The 16761-nt window shown below is 39.5% G+C and overlaps 2 protein-coding genes and 1 long non-coding RNA gene across 5 annotated transcripts; 1 reads left to right on the top strand and 2 right to left on the bottom strand.

Annotated features, from left to right (window-relative positions):
- Positions 1 to 6819: 6819 nt before the first annotated feature.
- rps24 (ribosomal protein S24) lies at positions 6820 to 11035 on the bottom strand. Of its 2 annotated transcripts, XM_044214214.1 has the most exons (7): positions 11017 to 11035; positions 10396 to 10499; positions 9634 to 9699; positions 9324 to 9533; positions 8550 to 8663; positions 7516 to 7536; positions 6820 to 6902 (listed from the first exon to the last, which is right to left on the bottom strand). In XM_044214214.1, exons 1-6 carry the CDS (start codon positions 11018 to 11020, stop codon positions 7531 to 7533), a joined length of 504 nt encoding a protein of 167 aa, XP_044070149.1. In that variant the 5' UTR covers positions 11021 to 11035; the 3' UTR covers positions 6820 to 6902; positions 7516 to 7530. The 2 variants fall into 2 exon arrangements, with proteins under 2 accessions (XP_044070149.1, XP_044070150.1); XM_044214215.1 differs by lacking the exon at positions 7516 to 7536.
- Positions 9706 to 12522, top strand: LOC122884382. Of its 2 annotated transcripts, none has more exons than XR_006379874.1 (2): positions 9706 to 9813; positions 10844 to 12522. It is a non-coding gene; the product is annotated as an uncharacterized LOC122884382 (long non-coding RNA). The 2 variants fall into 2 exon arrangements; XR_006379875.1 differs by lacking the exon at positions 9706 to 9813 and adding an exon at positions 10384 to 10523.
- Positions 12022 to 16717, bottom strand: eif4ebp2 (eukaryotic translation initiation factor 4E binding protein 2). The gene is made up of 3 exons (XM_044214216.1): positions 16570 to 16717; positions 14399 to 14566; positions 12022 to 14192 (listed from the first exon to the last, which is right to left on the bottom strand). The coding sequence occupies exons 1-3, from the start codon at positions 16700 to 16702 to the stop codon at positions 14161 to 14163; spliced, it is 333 nt and encodes a 110-aa protein (XP_044070151.1). The 5' UTR covers positions 16703 to 16717; the 3' UTR covers positions 12022 to 14160.
- Between the last annotated feature and the right edge of the window lie 44 nt (positions 16718 to 16761).

Genomic DNA, 16761 nt, shown 5'->3' with positions numbered 1-16761 from the left:
GTGTTACTGGCTAAAATCATATTGTCCACAAGTACTCAACTGCCGCCCACAGCGTTGACTGGTGGCTTTAGTAGTAGACTAGTGCTTGTACTGAGACAGTGGAGGGCATACTGTGTCCTGATGGGGTCTCCAACATAGCTTCTGACAGAGGTAAAGTCAGAGCCTATTGATTTTTAACACTGCTCAATGAGACAGCAGGCTGCTCAGTGTAAAAGATACCACTATAGAGCCAATGTAAAGAAACATGACCTCAGCTCAGTTACACTGGCTGCTATCCATTTCATGTAGGTGTACAATAATGAAAAAGCAATACAGGGAATCTCTATATGATTGGCTTTCCACAGATGCTTTCATCCATTGTATCTCTCAGATCAGCAATCACCTTGAAGAAGAAAGGCAGCAGAAATACGGGAGGCTTCCATCGCGGCATCATGCACTACAGTGGAGCAGCCTGGGCTACGGCCTTTGTGTGCTCTACAGTAAAGGTGGGAGGGAAAGTGGGGCATGGGATCTTTAATGTGCAGGGTGGAGTTATATATCCTTTTAATCATGCTCCCCACCCCGCTGCAGTTTAGGATGAGAGTGACAGAGAGCCAACACAACGCTAATTCCGCCTCTGTCACATCCGATCGTCTCTTACCTCGCAAATGAGCAGCAGTAATGACACTCGCCTGATGGCCCATGCTCATGCACATTTGCAGGGGTAATGTTTGATAGAAATCAACCCGTGATAATATGGTGGATGGTAGCACTGAGGTGATTTTCTGGAGATTGGTTTCATCTAGTGCAATGGTTCAGGCGCTGGGGATGTCTCTTTTGGCTTCCAAATCAGCTTGCAAGCCAAGCAATGTTTTCAAGCATTTTTAACCTATGACCCTTAAATGCACATTAGAAAGATTATGGTGTTTTTGCCTTATGGTGTTTAGCAGTGCTTGTTATGGTAGTCTTTGGAAGTCTTTTACATTTTAAATCATTTCACTGTGAATAAGAACAGCATAATTACAAAATGCTTTTTCATAAATTGAAATCATATTGATAATCTTGCATTGTCAGTTAAATAAGGGGGCTCACTGAGCAATAAAAGTAAAACTATGACTAAAACTTAGCAGCACACAGCAATGTAAAGATGCTGGAACTGGAGCACTTAAAAAAGCTGGTTTTGTGAGTTGAGTCAAAACAAATCAGTAGGATCACCAGTAAGATATTTAACAAACAATCAATTTTAGAAGCAAAGTAGACATGTCAATGCTATGGATTACCACAAAATGTATCAGTGATGAGATCAGTCAAACAGCAATAATAAGATATACTGTATTACATTTTATTTACTTAGGCAAGTGTTAAAAGACTGGTGAGAAAATCAAGAGTCCCAAACTTGAATAGGGTACATCAATTATTCCAACTATGACCTGACATAATGATGATTAGTAATTTGACTTTTTCATTAATTTCATATAGCTCTATATACTGTATGTGTGGATATGTTGAGAGCCACTAACAACACCATGAATTATGCATTTCTACAGCAACAGAACATATTATGGGTTCTCAGAGGCAATATGAGCAAATCTCCCTTTTTATTCATGCCAGTCCTGTTTAATGAATCACAGGGGGATTGCTCTCACTGTTGCCATTAATCAGAGCTTCTCTGCTGCTGATTGAAGAGGGTAATATGAACAGGAATACCAATGAGTGGAGGAATGTGAACGGGCTGAAAAATGGCAGAATAACTCAGCCATACAGACAGCCAAGTGCTGTGTGCAGTCCAAACACAACCTTGTCCCATCCTTACTAGGAATAAAGTCTATTACAATTTGACCGTGTTCTCCGATGATATAGAGAGACTATATCAAACTGCTGTGCAGACAATTTGGTTTTAGACTGCTATTGGAAAACCATGTACCACAGTCATATTGGTACTTTGGAAGCTGCATGATGCAAAGTTAAGTCCCAAACACAAATTAGTTTCATTGATTGAAGAAAACTGGACCAGGCTTATGCTCGAGGGAGCATTTTGTTCATAAATTGAATCTATAAATTTGTCCATGTGCAGTTAACGTCCCTAGAATAAGGATAAGTTAGAAACCATTTGGGTTTGTATAATTTCTCTTTGCTTTTCATATTATGTTTCCTTTTGTATCCCAACTGGATTCACATAAATGTCATTCTGAAGCCTTTAAAGAAACTAAACAATAAAAAAGTCTGACATGTAAACTCCTGTAAAACCACAGCTTGTCGTTTTTACACTCCACATTTTTGAGATATAATGTTTTAATTAGTGAGTCAGGTAAATATAAGGCTAACAGCCAGAAGGTGGTTAGCTTAGCTTAGCAAAAACACTGGAAATAGGGGAAAACAGCTGGTCTGGCTCTGTCCAAAGGTAACAAAATCTGCCTACCAGCACCTCCAAAGCTCATAATTAACATGATATGCAGTATATCTTGCTTGTTTAAACCATACAAAATCCAAAGTGTAAAAACAACATATTGTGGTTTGACAGGGGTTATGTGCTGGACAAATTCTTGTCTGGGCATTAAAGAAAAATAATTTAAAAGATTAAAGAGATATGTGTTATTAATGAGTTTTAGAAGTGCTGATGGGCAGATTTTGTTACCTTTGGACAGAGCAAGGCTAGCCGTTTCCCCCGTTTTTGTGCAAAGCTAAGTTACCCAGCTGCTAGTGATATTGTACAGATGTGAGAGTGGTACTGATCTTCTCATCTAGCTCTTGGCAAGGAAGTGAATATGGAGCAATGATTACCATTAATATTAATATTAACATCATGTGTAGCATAGAGCAGGACAACAAGAGTTTACCACAGCCCTAACAAATATATCTGTGTGATAATACAACAGGAGTGCGTTAATGCTGCATTATATAGCATTTTGGTATAATTCAATTTAATTAACAAATTGATGGACCATGATGAATTGCCTGGAAAATGATGTGCATGGCATTTAACTATATTTTTTGCTAAAACCTGATAAGCCTATATCAAGTATCCTTTCTCTAAAACCCAAGGACACACATGCACATATGATTCCTCAATAACTGCACACACACACACACACACACACACACACACACACACACACACACCTCCCAGTCTGGAGAGTACAGCATGGCACACAGAGCATTCCATCATACTGTCACTCACATCTGCTGCCCTTTCTCATTACCGCACCCTCCCGATTCTCCCTCTCCTTTACCTCCCCTTCAGCCAAACCCTTTTTTCACTCCTCCTCTACAACCATCCTCATTATTCCCCCGTTCCCCTTTCTTCCTGCTCTACAAATTATCCTTCCATGCCAACAAAAATGAACAGAATTCCTGAGGATCTAGGTGGGTGGTAGGGAGGCAGGTGGGCCGACACACTTTTATACCGGTCTGATGTCCTCTGAGCCTCAGACAGCATGTTCGCAGTCTGAAAAAATGCCACAGAGTGGTTTCAATACACCCCACATGACTGAAACCAAGAAGTGATTTTTCACATGTGCACACTGGTAAGGGTGTCAGAATTAGACAGCAGGTATCATTTTTTTCACCTCTCCCTGAACCTGTGAAAATGGATTGATGGAAAGTACCATTGTTGCTTTTCAGTGACTATACAGCATATCCATGGGAGATCTTGTCTGTTTGGGCAGATGTAGTTTTGCTGCAGTCTCTGCTGTTTTTTTCCCCTCTGCCGCTTCCAGAGAGGGATAAATGACAAAACCATGTCAGGCTGGTGATGCAAAGAGGATAATTAGGATTCACGAAACACAGTTTGTCCTCAAAAGCAAATCACTTCCCTGGTGCTCAGGGGCTACCAAGGCACAGATCATTTTATATATCAGCACCTAGCAACTGGCAGATGGAGTGAACTTAGTGCAGGCTGCCAAAGCTGATAGGACACTGCAGGACTGCAAAATGAGCTGTGATGATTCCCCTGCTAGGCCAACAAGAGAGACATACCTCATTAAGATGCATAACATCCTTCGAATGCTCGGCCACACTTCACAGCACCAAGTTGCCCCTTGCAAAAATGATCGCAGTGCCATTGAAAACATAGTTTGGAGCTGATGGTTGCAAAACAAACACAGGCCAACTTGGTAATTATAAACATACATTTGGTAGAACACCAACTATGAAAGAAATATAAACTAAATCACTATATAATATCAAGTTTACAACCACATCATTACACATTAATGAACTGGTATATACAATATTATGACATGGAAAACAGCAAGACCATTGTCTTTGACACCGATTACAGCCATTGAAATTTGCATGGGCGTGTTGGCAAAAACACACAGTGAGTCATCATGAATTCTGTCCATTTTGTCCTTATAATACCACAACGCAACTTTCTGCATGAAGAGAGAGGCCATTAAAACTGCACCTGTTGTGAGGGCGTAAACATGTGTTCCTCATAACCATCTATCATAAACCTGACTGCAAAAACACCTCAGTTGTACAAACAGGCAGAGGAATATTCTCCTCACAAAACTCATTCCTGCCCTAAAGGAAATCAGAGGTGAATATCGTCCTTTATCTGGTTTTATTTGGTATGTGTGGGGGCCCCTGGAGGCCCTCGGCACAGTCTCCTGATGCTGAGACTGCAGCTGCCTGCAAACGTACCAGTCGGAATCACATTTGTTCTGCAACGTCATACATCACCGTCTGAACAGTTATCGCTCATCTCCATCCTCAACCCTTTAGCTTATTGCCCTTCACAATACTAACCCATCTGTTGTGCCCTCTTTTCGGTGTATTTCTTCCTGTTACTCTCTCAATAATATCCTGCTTATTGCATCAGCATGTTAACTATCCCATTGATGTCACCCTTCCTTTAACAAAAACACAGGAGGAGCGTGGAGGGAAACTGATTTCACTTGCACAACTGAAACAAAGGAGGGGGCCAGAAGATGAAAAAGCGGAGCAAGGAGAATAAGTGAGAGAAACTGAAAAAAAGACACTGCAGGGAGAGAAGAAGAGAGACAAAGACAGAGAGGCAGAGGCTCCTGGGACGAACCGACAGGGCTGTGGAAAGAGGAGCTTAATTTCCCAACACCATCTGTTACCAGTCCCCGGGTTGAAAGCTCCACTTATGTCAAACCTCCCACAACCACACACCAGTAGAACACCGCGGCGCCGTGAGAGACCCCACTGCCTTTTCCTCATCTGTCCCCTGTACCTTTTTCTCCTCCACACCTATGCAACAGTCACCCACCCACCCTCATCCTCTACAGTGGCACTAACACACAGCTGAGATAAATTAATCTGCCAGCTATTTTCTGGGTCATGGCGGGTTTATGTTTCTGTTGAAGAAAAAAATTAAGTCTAATTATTTGGGTGCCAACATCTAACACACATGTCCCTGTGTTCTGCAGGAAAATGGATTTTCCTTTAATATATTCACCTTTACACCAGTTCACTGTCCACTTAATCAAAGGGGTCTTGAAACAGTAACTCCCCTTTCTGCTATGTTGGAGTCCAAGTTATGTTAATAACCTGTCAGTGTTTAATCTTGGCCGGCTGGCATCGATTGAAGAAAAGCCCACAGGGGATGCTGGGTATATATAGGCCTTTCTACTGGGAAAGAAGAGTCCACAACTCAAAACGTGTCAATGGAAGTGCCTCCAAGCTACTGTTTTTCCCTTTTTTCCTGGTGGTGTAGGCACTGAGGATTCGGGTGGAGAAATGTCTGGCCTACATTCAAGACTGAAAATATGTCAAATTGCAGGGTTGTAGACAATTATATACAATATGTATAACATAGAGCCCGAGAGTGGTCCCTAACATGCTAGTGTTGCATTAAGTCAGACAACGTAGCCGCAGCACTTTGGATAATGCTCTTGGGGAGGGTGTTGCCTGCAAGAACGTGAAGGTCACTGGAGGTTGCAAGTTATCATTTTTAGCATTTCAGTGCACGACAGATTGTATTTTTCTTGTAGCATGTTATTATTAATAAAGTGAGTACTATATCTTCCATTAACGTGTTCGTTTTCCTCTTTAGCTTCATGTAGGAAATAAACATTTCTGAAACCAAAAACTAAAATTCCATAAGGGCAGACCTGGTTGCAGGTCCTGCATCCCGAGCATGAGGAAATGCTGATATCAATAAAAGAATAGGAGACATTGGGAGGCAGTGGTGGGGGATTACTCTGACAGACCATTCCCTGGCAATTTAATCACTTCATTTTCACACTCTCTCAGGGTATTTCTATGTAAATTATCTTAAAAGGTCACACTGCAAAGAGGGATATCTATTCTATTCCAAATGGGGTTCATAAACAGGAAAAGACAAAGGTCCACACACAGACTGGCCTAATATATGCATTAGTACAATTTACTTTGCCTCTAGAATAATTTAGTGGTAAATACTTTATAAACACAAATACTTTTAGTAATGGCTTCAGTGTCTAACTAGTTTTGTATTTCTTTCAATGAAGGGAGTCCTCATGTGGCCATTTAGGGTTACTACAGCTAATGTGTTAAATTTTAAACTTTTACTGTAATTTTAGAGGCCCGTGAGGAGAGAAAGCTACCAATAAGTAAATAAAGAAAATGTGCCTTAAAATGTGTCATCATGTTTTGAGAAAAATTGTAATAAAAAAATGTATTATCTCAAAAGAGTACATCAGTTAATGAATTGAATGGATGCAGTTATTTGGCTTTAGTATTGTCACTGCAAAACCACTGGATGTCACTATCAACAAAGTGCAATTTGAGAGTGAAGTATGAATCAAAACCAACTTGCAGCACCAATTTGATCTGAAATCAAAATATAGACATCAGAAAATGCTTGTTCAAATAAATGTACCCAAGGACCAATTTTTTTCTTCTCCAAACTTTATTTGATGACAATATACAAGAACATCTTGAGCACGGAGACCCTCCCTGGCTGTCCGGGCTCACTGTGGGGAGATAACAGCAAAATTAATACGAGCAAATTTCATTTCTACAACAAAGAACCTTTGACAATAAGTAATCTTAAGTTCAAGAGTGCAAATTGAGACAAATGTTAAATCGTATTTTTAGTTGAGACAATGTTGTAGTTTGAAACTTTGTATAAAAAAACAAAACAAAAAACAACAAACCAACCACATTATTATGACTTGAGTAAGACATTTTAAGAACAAATTTCAGTGAGAAATTCACATTGGCAGGCTTTTAGTTCAGATGCCCCACACAACACACTAAAAAACTAAGATCCACATGCTACACTCAAGTTCTGCTTCTACTAACTAGAGATCTGAAGCATTGTCAAAGCACTTGTGTCTGTTTAAATGTAAGACAGAGTGGGCAAAGCCTAATGGATATGCCCATTTTAGCAGACAGTGGAACCAAGGACTGGGGTAAAGGGGAAACCTATTAGCAGGGAGTTTGAAACAACATGGGAAGGGGAGTGGGGGGCACTGAAGGAAAACTGCAGGGGAAAGTAGGGTGTGACATGCATGGCACAGCTCATGGTCTATCAGCTTTTGATGTGCAACACAAGGGCACACCATGCTTTTTCTGCTTCTATACCTGCACACTGACACTTCATTTCTGCAAAAGAAATCCATGGGAAGCAAAATCAAGAACAAAAGATGGAACAAAATAATGTTAATATACTGAAAATTGAAACATGGAATAGAAAAGATCTCTGAATGGATGTGTAGTGGATGTAACTCCACAGGTCATGTACCACATTTAGATCCAAGCCAGTGAAAACCATGGTAGACATGACTGGACAGTGTCTATATTTTACAAGCCAGTTGGTGCTGTAGCTATTATAGATGCAACTGTATGGTATTAAACAGTCTAGCTGAGTTTTGTAAGTCAGCTCTATTCTAGGTGACTTTAGGCCAGTGATAGGTGCCATAGAGGGTACACAAGTATTCAGGGTTTCATGGAAACAAAAACTACACAAGGATTTTGAAAGTATCTTCCTTTATTGGCTGTAGGGTCTCCCCACACTTATTATGTTACCAAAACAGGGTCTACAACACTATTAGTTTTCAGTTCAAGCTAGTAATAATTGGTATAAAAGAGAAGGAATCACCAGCTAAGTATTAACTAGTGAGCCAAATCCTTTCATATTGGATGCATCATGTACATTCAGAGGGAAAAGCATTAAGGCTTTGGCTCTCAGATGGGTAGGTGAGGGTGGAAAGGGACGAGTTAGCTAGTATCTATTACTCCTGGATAATCTGCATACTGCAGTTAGTCTATTTATGAACAACATTTACCTTCTACAGTTCCCGAAGAACATTTGATACGATTGGAAAGATGACAAAAGGAAATTAAAACAGTAAAAGAGTTGTGAAAAACAAAGATTAGCAAGGTAGGAAAAGAATAGGTGTGCAATGAAAATAAAGAATCAAGTGCACTGAATTAAATGATACCATCCCTTACTTTTCTGCTGTCTTGGCTTAGATCAGGAAAGATAAGAAATAATTTCCCTATGGCATACTATCAGATGAATACTTATTTTAGATTTTGTGTACAGAGCCAAGAGGAGACTACAAATGTGGTCTGACCGTTCGCTTGGCACAAAGTATATAAAATGGTCACAATACCTTTTTGCCAGCAGCGCCCACACTGGCCTTCTTGATGCCTCGTACTTTTTTCATTCTGTTCTTGCGTTCCTTGCGCTGTTTCCTTGAGGTCTTCTTTTTCTCATAGAGACCATGCTGAGGGGCACAAATTAACAAATGTTTGTAATTATACCACATTATACTCCATACTTTAGCAATCATAACCTACTGATGTTGTTAATGCTTTCACAATGACAACACTTTTTGGCTATTATTAGTACCAACAATTCAGTTGGTACTGCATCACAATGGAGTTATAAGACTTGAAAAAGATCTATGTCAAGCACCAAATGACTTAAAAACTGTTATGGGTCTACAGTGAGTCTTGGCTGATGAACTTTTGATAAATAAAAATAACTGTGCGAACATGTCTAAATTTAACAAAAGATGAATTAAACTGCCTCCAAATGAATGAGCTGTTCCAACATTAGCCTACCCGCCAACGGTGTCTGATGTAAATTATGGATATCAACTTGCATTTCATGGTGTAACATATCTTCACACCTTTCATTTGTACCTGTCATCCAACCATTATAACTGTTAAGTGCTGCTTTGCTGCCTTCTGCAAACTACTTAACATGATGTACATGCAAAATGGGATACATTCAGTAGCTGACAACCGAGGAGTTACAAGCCTCTAACAAACGAAACGGACGCCTTGCTAAGAAGCACCACATAAAAAAAGCTCTCTGATCGTTTTCTGTGAATGAAACTATGAAAGCATCCACGTAGACCCATAAATGGTTCAAAACTCACCCTGGCCAGTCTGTGTTTGGGCTCATTCTTCTTAGCGTAGTCTAGGGAATCGTACACCATGGCAAAGCCTGTTGTCTTGCCACCACCAAACTGAGTCCTAAAGCCAAACACGAACACGACATCAGGAGTAGTCTTGTACATCTTGGCAAGTTTCTCCCTGATTTCAGTCTTGGGGACTGTGGCCTTGCCGGGATGCAGGACATCGACGACCTACAGAAAAGACAGGCAGTGAATACATGGACATGTGACAAAATTCAGCTCATGATGGCATCAACACTTTGAACATGGCAGAGGGAGTTCAAAACCTTACCATTTGCTTCCTCTGAAGCAGCCGGTTCGTCATGAACTTGCGGGTCCTGACTGTTACTGTGTCATTCTGAAGAAGGGAGAGGATAGAAGATGATGCTCATTACCAGACAACATTTCAACAGCTACTTAATTTGCAGCCTGTAACTCCAAAAACAGAAGCCGTTGCAGTTTCCCACACCAGGTAGCACTATGTTCAGTCACAACATTATCTGTCAGCCTCCCAGCTATATTACTGGCTAAGATAGTTTGCTTACCTTGTAATGCAGCCTGTTTTCTGAACAATCATGTGCCAGTTGATAAAGCCTAGTAGTACTACTGTAATTTTACATGCTCGTTCACTTAAAGTGAGGGCCTTGCCATGGATATCAGTGTAGTGTATGCTAACGTTAGCCGCTGAGAGCTAGGACTACACGTTCCTATATTGACTACTAATTTACGTCTAAATACTACAGTGTATCTTTGAGCAACTGTGTTGGAGATTATGTAGTGAATAAAAAGTAATGAAAACACAGAGTGGCAACTATACAAGCCATCCCCAAACAGGTAAATACAGTACGTGTAGTGTCCGGACAGACATCAGTCAGGATAGCATTTGAATGGTGCCGCTGAATTTTCTCTCATATAGTTTCGTACCACATCAATATTGATATTTTACTGTAAAGCACACTTAAATGATCACTTAATGGGCATGAGATGTGTGCCAATGGACGGATGGCCTCGATGATCAACGGATTTTATTTGTAATTTTTGCCACAAGACTCACCATCTTGACGCCGGCCTCACTCAGGGACGTAGAAAAGGAGGAAGGACCAGCAGGCGACCGGATTAATGCCTGCAGAAAATTCAGTGGGCACGTACTCGTCTTGCCTGATGTAAAAACGTTAACAAAATGTAAGAACTCGGCGAATATTTTTTATTTTTGTTTCATTAAACGTAATATATAGATAGTATATGATATAGTATTTCAAACGCGTTACAAAGAAATGGGACATATAACATTAGCGTATTTAGGCAAAGCCTGATGTTTTTTTTCACCGCCAAAACATTTTTTTTCAGCGTTCATGCAAACAGACCAATAAAACGTACAAACTTTGAAGGAAAAATACAGACTGGGCCGTTTGGATGTGCAAATTGTAAAGTACTGTGGGTAAACCTATGGGTAAACTTGACATTTCGGAAAACACCACCTGCGGTTCCTCTTTACTCCACAGGATGTCAGCCATGCAACGTCTGAATATTAGCTTGTGCCAATCAGTTCCGAGGAGGAGGCAGCGACATGTCAAGAACCACAGTATTCATTATCAAGGTAACTAACGATAAAAACGAAACATAAGAAGCACATTTTAGTAATGAAATGCACACGATAATTGTGTTTTGGACGTACGCATGTCCGGATACACCTGTTAGGAGAGCCCAGGGCCAAAATTTTCTGTTGGGCCCCCACTGACTCCCATCTCCACCCCTCATCTACCACCCTCTGTACACTGTGTTGTACCCTGTGGCCTCTATGTTCCCATTAAATACATCGCAGCAGACTACACATGACAGCTTCTTAATTTGCCCAGAAACCAACCAATAGTGCTAAACTTGACTTAACACCACCTGGCCCCCAGGTCTTCAGTGTTTCAGTTAGTTTGTGTTAATTTAATTAAGCACATTCTTTTAAGAATATGCACCATGTAAATTCAGTTATGTAAAGTCAAAATTTACTTTTAAAACTAAATGTTGACACAGGACCCTTCTACAAGACAGTTGATTTTGTACTTAAATTGTGTACATTCCCTTAAAATTTGCAATTAATCAAATTACCAAAACTAGTTGACATACAGTGAACCTGTTTCAAGGCCCCTTGGAGGCTGGGGCTCAGTGGCAGTTGCCTACTTTGCCTAGCTGGGAATCCAGGCTTGGATGTACACACAAAGAAGAGGTTGTTTAGAACAATATGTAGGGGGCAGCTGGCCATGTATACCCACCTAATGCCATTTTCATGCATTGCCTTTCTTTATAAAAAGCATTTACTTATTCACATGCATTATTAGTGTGTAAGAGAGGTTAGTTAAAAACAGAGTCCTCTGAATGAGAAAATGAGTGGGTGCAATAACACAAAATGTTTACAAAAGAGGTTTTATTTTTAGTTTGTTAATGAGTACTTGTGTTGTGACATTTCAGATGTGGAAAGAGGGCTCCACTCTCTTGCACAGCATGAACCAGTGTTTCTGAGGATATGAAACATTGTGGTAAAAACATGGTGAACATACAGGAGAGCTTCCTGCTCCTTATTGAATAATGGTCCTTACTAAGTCAAGTTAAATGATCCCATCCCTGTTTTTTGTCACTGTCAAAATAGCTAAAAGAACTACACCAAACAGAGACAATTAAACACGTCTGATTTTCTTTGTTACAGAACTTTATTGATCTTGCAGCAACAGTGTCCACTGGCATTGGAGTTTCATTTAAAATAAAATTATTTAAAATCAAGAAACAGAAAGTTAAAGTAAGTTTGTTTCAAATCTCTTTCAACACACAATGTTAAGCCCTCATTGTCAAGCCAAACTGGTTTGAAATAAATCTGCAAATCTGAATCATGATGTCGTAATATAGAGTTTTATCACCAAAAATGTGCAATGCAAATTGGGTTCAAGCAACCCCTTGATGTGTTTGTCACCAAACATGGCCAGAATTAATTACAAAGCCAAAAAGAAAAAATGTAATCTTTGATAGACATCATTTCAGCCATTCAGTGGTTCCAGTCATACAGAGAAACAAACTTATGGTATGAATGGATTTTGAATGAAAAACAGGAACTTCATGGTGATTTGTTTGCCAAGTTTAGAGCTGCTATTTTGGACAGAGTACAATTAGCAGACAGGAGTAGGATTGGGGTGTAAAACAAATAAAAAAAAATAAAATAATTGGGACTAAATGAGCCTGAATCTCAAAATGACATATACACCATCACACTTTCAAACTTCACAGCTGCTTGAGGAAGGAACTTATGTTGAAAAAAAGAAACATTTTTTCAACAAGTATTTGTTTTGCTCAATTTCTAAGTACAATGTTACCTGTTCAATGTTACAGTGAAAAAATAAACATCTGTTGGAAAGTACAAATTGATGATAAGGAACCTAGTTTTAGTTACTGCATTTGATGTCAAGTAAGGCATGGGCAGACATGACACATGAAAAGAATAAGGTAATGTGTAACATGATTAAAGACACTAGGGAAAGATTTGTAGATTCAGGAATAGCATCTATCAAGCCTGATGCAAACAATGTCTTCTGGCTCCTCGACACTTGTAACAAATCCAAAGGCTTGACAGTGCTTATGCCCAAACAAATACCCTCAATACTTAGAAACTGTATTAAAAAATAAAATGCATATAAAACATCTGGATTATTTCAAGTTTTTCAAAAATCGATAACCATTACCACATGGTACACATAATCTAAATGTTTATCTGGTCTGGATATTCAAAAACATCTGGCAGATGTTGCCAAGAATGATCTTCTTTCTTAGATTGATCAAATTATGAACACAAAGCTCCTGCCAACACAGCAAACCAAAGTAACCATCAAATCTGGAGAAAAAGTGTATTAACTTTTCTTGGCAGGAGAGAAATGTGTAAATAGATGTATAGCAAGGTAACAATAGTGATGAATCGAGTGGCTTGATATTGTTAATACTAGACTGAAATTAAATTCTAAAACGAAAAGCTTGTTGTCAATTGCTGGATTTATAATTAGCTTTTCATAATAGTGGGAAATACAATCATTTGACTATTACAAAACAATTAAATCGCGGCCTGAAATTCATTAAAAAAATGTTTTACCCTGAAAATTGGAAACTCACACAGGCTTGTGTTGGTAATGGAAACTAAAATCTTGGAATGGCATGAAATCTTCACCCAATTGCAAAATAAAAACAACACAGCATCCCTTTACATACCACCACGGGAAACTAAACAGACCAAACAACCGATAAGAGATTGTGGAGCTTTTCAAGTAGTTCCAAAAACCAAAAAGAAATAAAAATCACTTAAATAACATGCTTAAAAGGGTCTTCTAAACCAAAGACTGTGATGAATATCAAAGCTTTTGACTGATTCTAAGGCCAGTATTAAAAATGACCACTTCCTCCCCAAATTAACTTGGAATTTTATCAGTGTTACAGTGTGCTCTGTTAAGGATCCTGACTCGCTGTAAGATGAGCACTGCAATCTACTAATTGGACAATGTGTCTGGGTACATAATATTCAGGCCCGCTCCCTTGCTGTGTGGCTGTCGATTTGTACAGCGACTGGTCACCATGGAAATCTATACAAATAAACCTAGTTTCCAGAGTTGGCCACACTGTACCTGTATGTATGATTTACTGAATCCCCATGGTTTACACACATTACATCCAGCATCGAGACACAGAGCTAAAGAAGATGGCTGCCATGAGGGCTCACAACATTGGTTTCTACAAGCCAAGCCACTGGCACGTGTGATGCCAGGTCATTTGCGTTTGCTGGTGTGGTTCCAGTCTGTTAGATGTCCATTTCAAACTGAGAATCATCACCTTGAAGACAAAAAAAGACAGCAAGGTGTTGACACGTCTGGAAGAGGCTGGGTTGTTTAATTATCATGGCGGTTATTAAGTGGAATAATTACATTACAACAACAGAGGGTGCGTTTGTCACATGAGAAAAGAATGATTGGTGACTATACAAATAAAACAAGTCCTATTTCATAAGTCGGTTAGTCAATCCATATTGTAACTCTTACCGGTTGTGGGCTTGCCATCATGGTTGTTGGCTTCATTCTTCTGGTTCTCACTCAGGACATTTAGGCTGGTCACTCCAGGGATGACAGGCAGGTGAGCTGGGGGAGTCTGGGCAATGGGAGAATTGCGCCTGTCCAGTAGGAACTTACGGTCATAGATGATCCGGGTTCCTGCAACAGGACACATATCAAGTTTCAGTTACTCGTGCCTGATCCGAGGAAATATCTAATGTGGGTGCTATCAAATGTGTTGTGAGTCAAAAGGCTGGCCTTCATCCAGAGGGCCCAGATTCAAGCCACTCTGTCAATAAGCATCTACCTCTCGTACAACAAGTATTCTTTCTTATTCTTATTCTTCTATTCTTATTCCAAAAAAAAAAAAAAACACACCAAACAAGTCCCAATTAAGACAGCCATCAAACAACCAACCCAAAAAAAAAAAAAGAAAAAAAGAAATGTGAAACATCAAGAACACGGACCAACCAGTGTGACTGCACTTGCTCTAAGTCAGTCAGTCAAGTCATTTTCGGTCATGCCCCTCCTTAGAAAGCTAAGAAAACTTCCACAGTGTAAAGTGATTACATTTGTTCAACTGCATGTTTCTGTTGTGCAAAAGTTAAACATAATTTATACAAACAAAAGACTCACGGTTCTCGCACTATACTGACAGTGAGCGCACGATGGACTTTTTCATGGTTTGGATTTGAAGTTTGCTTAATGAGATTCACGAGTTTTTCTTTTTTGATGAAAATCTGTCTTTCTATCTTGGTAAATGGACTGTACTTGTATAGCGCCTTTCTAGTCTTTCCAAATACTCAAAGTGCTTTACACTACATATCAGATTCACCCCATTCACACACATTCATACACTGATGGCAGGTGCCAACTGCTCATCAGTTCAAAGAAAGTAACTCATTCACACACACGACCTGCTCTTCCACTAAGCCACAGCCGCCCCATCTTGTACTCCACATGTTGTTTGCTTTCTGAATAAATCTGGTTAACCTCAAACTTTATACCCTAGCTGGCATCGCAGCACTCTGGTTTATTATTATTAATCAGATTCACTGACCTTTTTCACAGCAGACATTTTGACATGTCATGGAAGAAATAACAGGTGGAACTAATAACAATAACCATGGCTCAGTTCCAGCAATTACTGCAATGCAATGCAACGAATTTTATCAGTAACACCTGTGATGGACAGATCAAAATGTCTGCTGTGAAAAACGGCTGTTCTACTCTAGTTTCACTTCATATTTTTCTCTGATTATGTGTGCCCCCCTGCAATGGCTCTATGCCCCCAGTTTGGAAACCACTGCTTTAAATAATACATATCCTAATACTCTCAAACAAAATGTGTATGTATTGTGTATCTACATTATAGGCAAATATTTTGAAAATTAATTGTCATTTTTCAAGCAAAAATTATTTGGCTCCAGTTTCTCTAATGTGAAGATTTTCTGCTTTTCTCTGTTTTATATCATTTTAAACTGAATATATTTTGGGTTTGGACTGTTGGTTGGACAAAACAAGACATTTGAAGACTTTAAGAAACTGTGATGGACATTTTTCACTATTTTCTGACATTGTATAGGCAAAACAATTAATCGATAATGATAATAACAAACAAAATCCCTTGACAGAAAGACTCTAAATCAGTTTCTGCAGATATAAGGCATGTCAACAACACAGTGTTGAGATAACATACCACAGTCGTGCAGTGATATATGTACAGCATCCTTGCTAGACCTATTGTACTTCCTTATTTGGAAGGACCTTATGTACACTGAAATTAATCATACTGTATATTCTATGCTGGCTTTACTCCAAACAATATGATACATAGCTGATGTACACTTTAAACTACTGGTTATCACATTACTACTACTCGCCCTGGGTGGCAAACAAAACATTTTCATCTTCTTTAAGTATAATAACTGTAATAGGTAACTATGCATTCATCAGAATCTGTGCGCTTCAAAGCAGCCAATCAGGCAGCAGCCACAGGGCACAGGGGCGGGGCTAAGCTTTGTTTTTGTTTTGATCAAGATGACAAGGCAGCCTAGGCCACAGTGACATGAACAGTTAAAGGTTTGCTGAGCGCATAAACACCACCAATTATCCTCAATTTTCTTAAATAATAAGCTAAAGTAGACGGGACATCCCTTTACCTCCGGGGGTGGTAGAGAATAAAGTGCCTCCAGGGGTGGTACAATAGTCATGAGGTAGCTGCGTTGTGTCGTTAATCAACACCGTCCTGGTCGGGATGGCCCTGCTCTCGCTAAACTGACGACTGGTCGACATTTTCAGCGCCGATTCGGTGACAAATCCAGCAGCTATAGAAAACTTGGGTGTTTATTTCC

This window comes from Siniperca chuatsi, linkage group LG11 (assembly GCF_020085105.1).
Source record: "Siniperca chuatsi isolate FFG_IHB_CAS linkage group LG11, ASM2008510v1, whole genome shotgun sequence".
NCBI lineage: Eukaryota > Metazoa > Chordata > Actinopteri > Centrarchiformes > Sinipercidae > Siniperca > Siniperca chuatsi.
Note: the sequence above shows the minus strand (reverse complement) of the source record. Positions and strands in the feature narration are given on the sequence as shown.

What these genes read in the sequence shown, in the direction of transcription:
- rps24 (XM_044214214.1), bottom strand. An exon ending in TGCTTCAGAGGAAGCAAATG is followed by an intron (nt 9,534 to 9,633) that starts GTAAGGTTTTGA and finishes TCTTTTCTGTAG; the next exon opens with GTCGTCGATGTCCTGCATCC. An exon ending in CCAAACACAGACTGGCCAGG is followed by an intron (nt 8,664 to 9,323) that starts GTGAGTTTTGAA and finishes TGTGCCCCTCAG; the next exon opens with CATGGTCTCTATGAGAAAAA.
- eif4ebp2 (XM_044214216.1), bottom strand. Translation starts at nt 16,702, where the DNA reads ATGTCGACCAGTCGTCAGTTTAGCGAGAGCAGGGCCATCCCGACCAGG. An exon ending in ATTCTCTACCACCCCCGGAG is followed by an intron (nt 14,567 to 16,569) that starts GTAAAGGGATGT and finishes GTCCTGTTGCAG; the next exon opens with GAACCCGGATCATCTATGAC. An exon ending in TGATGGCAAGCCCACAACCG is followed by an intron (nt 14,193 to 14,398) that starts GTAAGAGTTACA and finishes TTTGTCTTCAAG; the next exon opens with GTGATGATTCTCAGTTTGAA.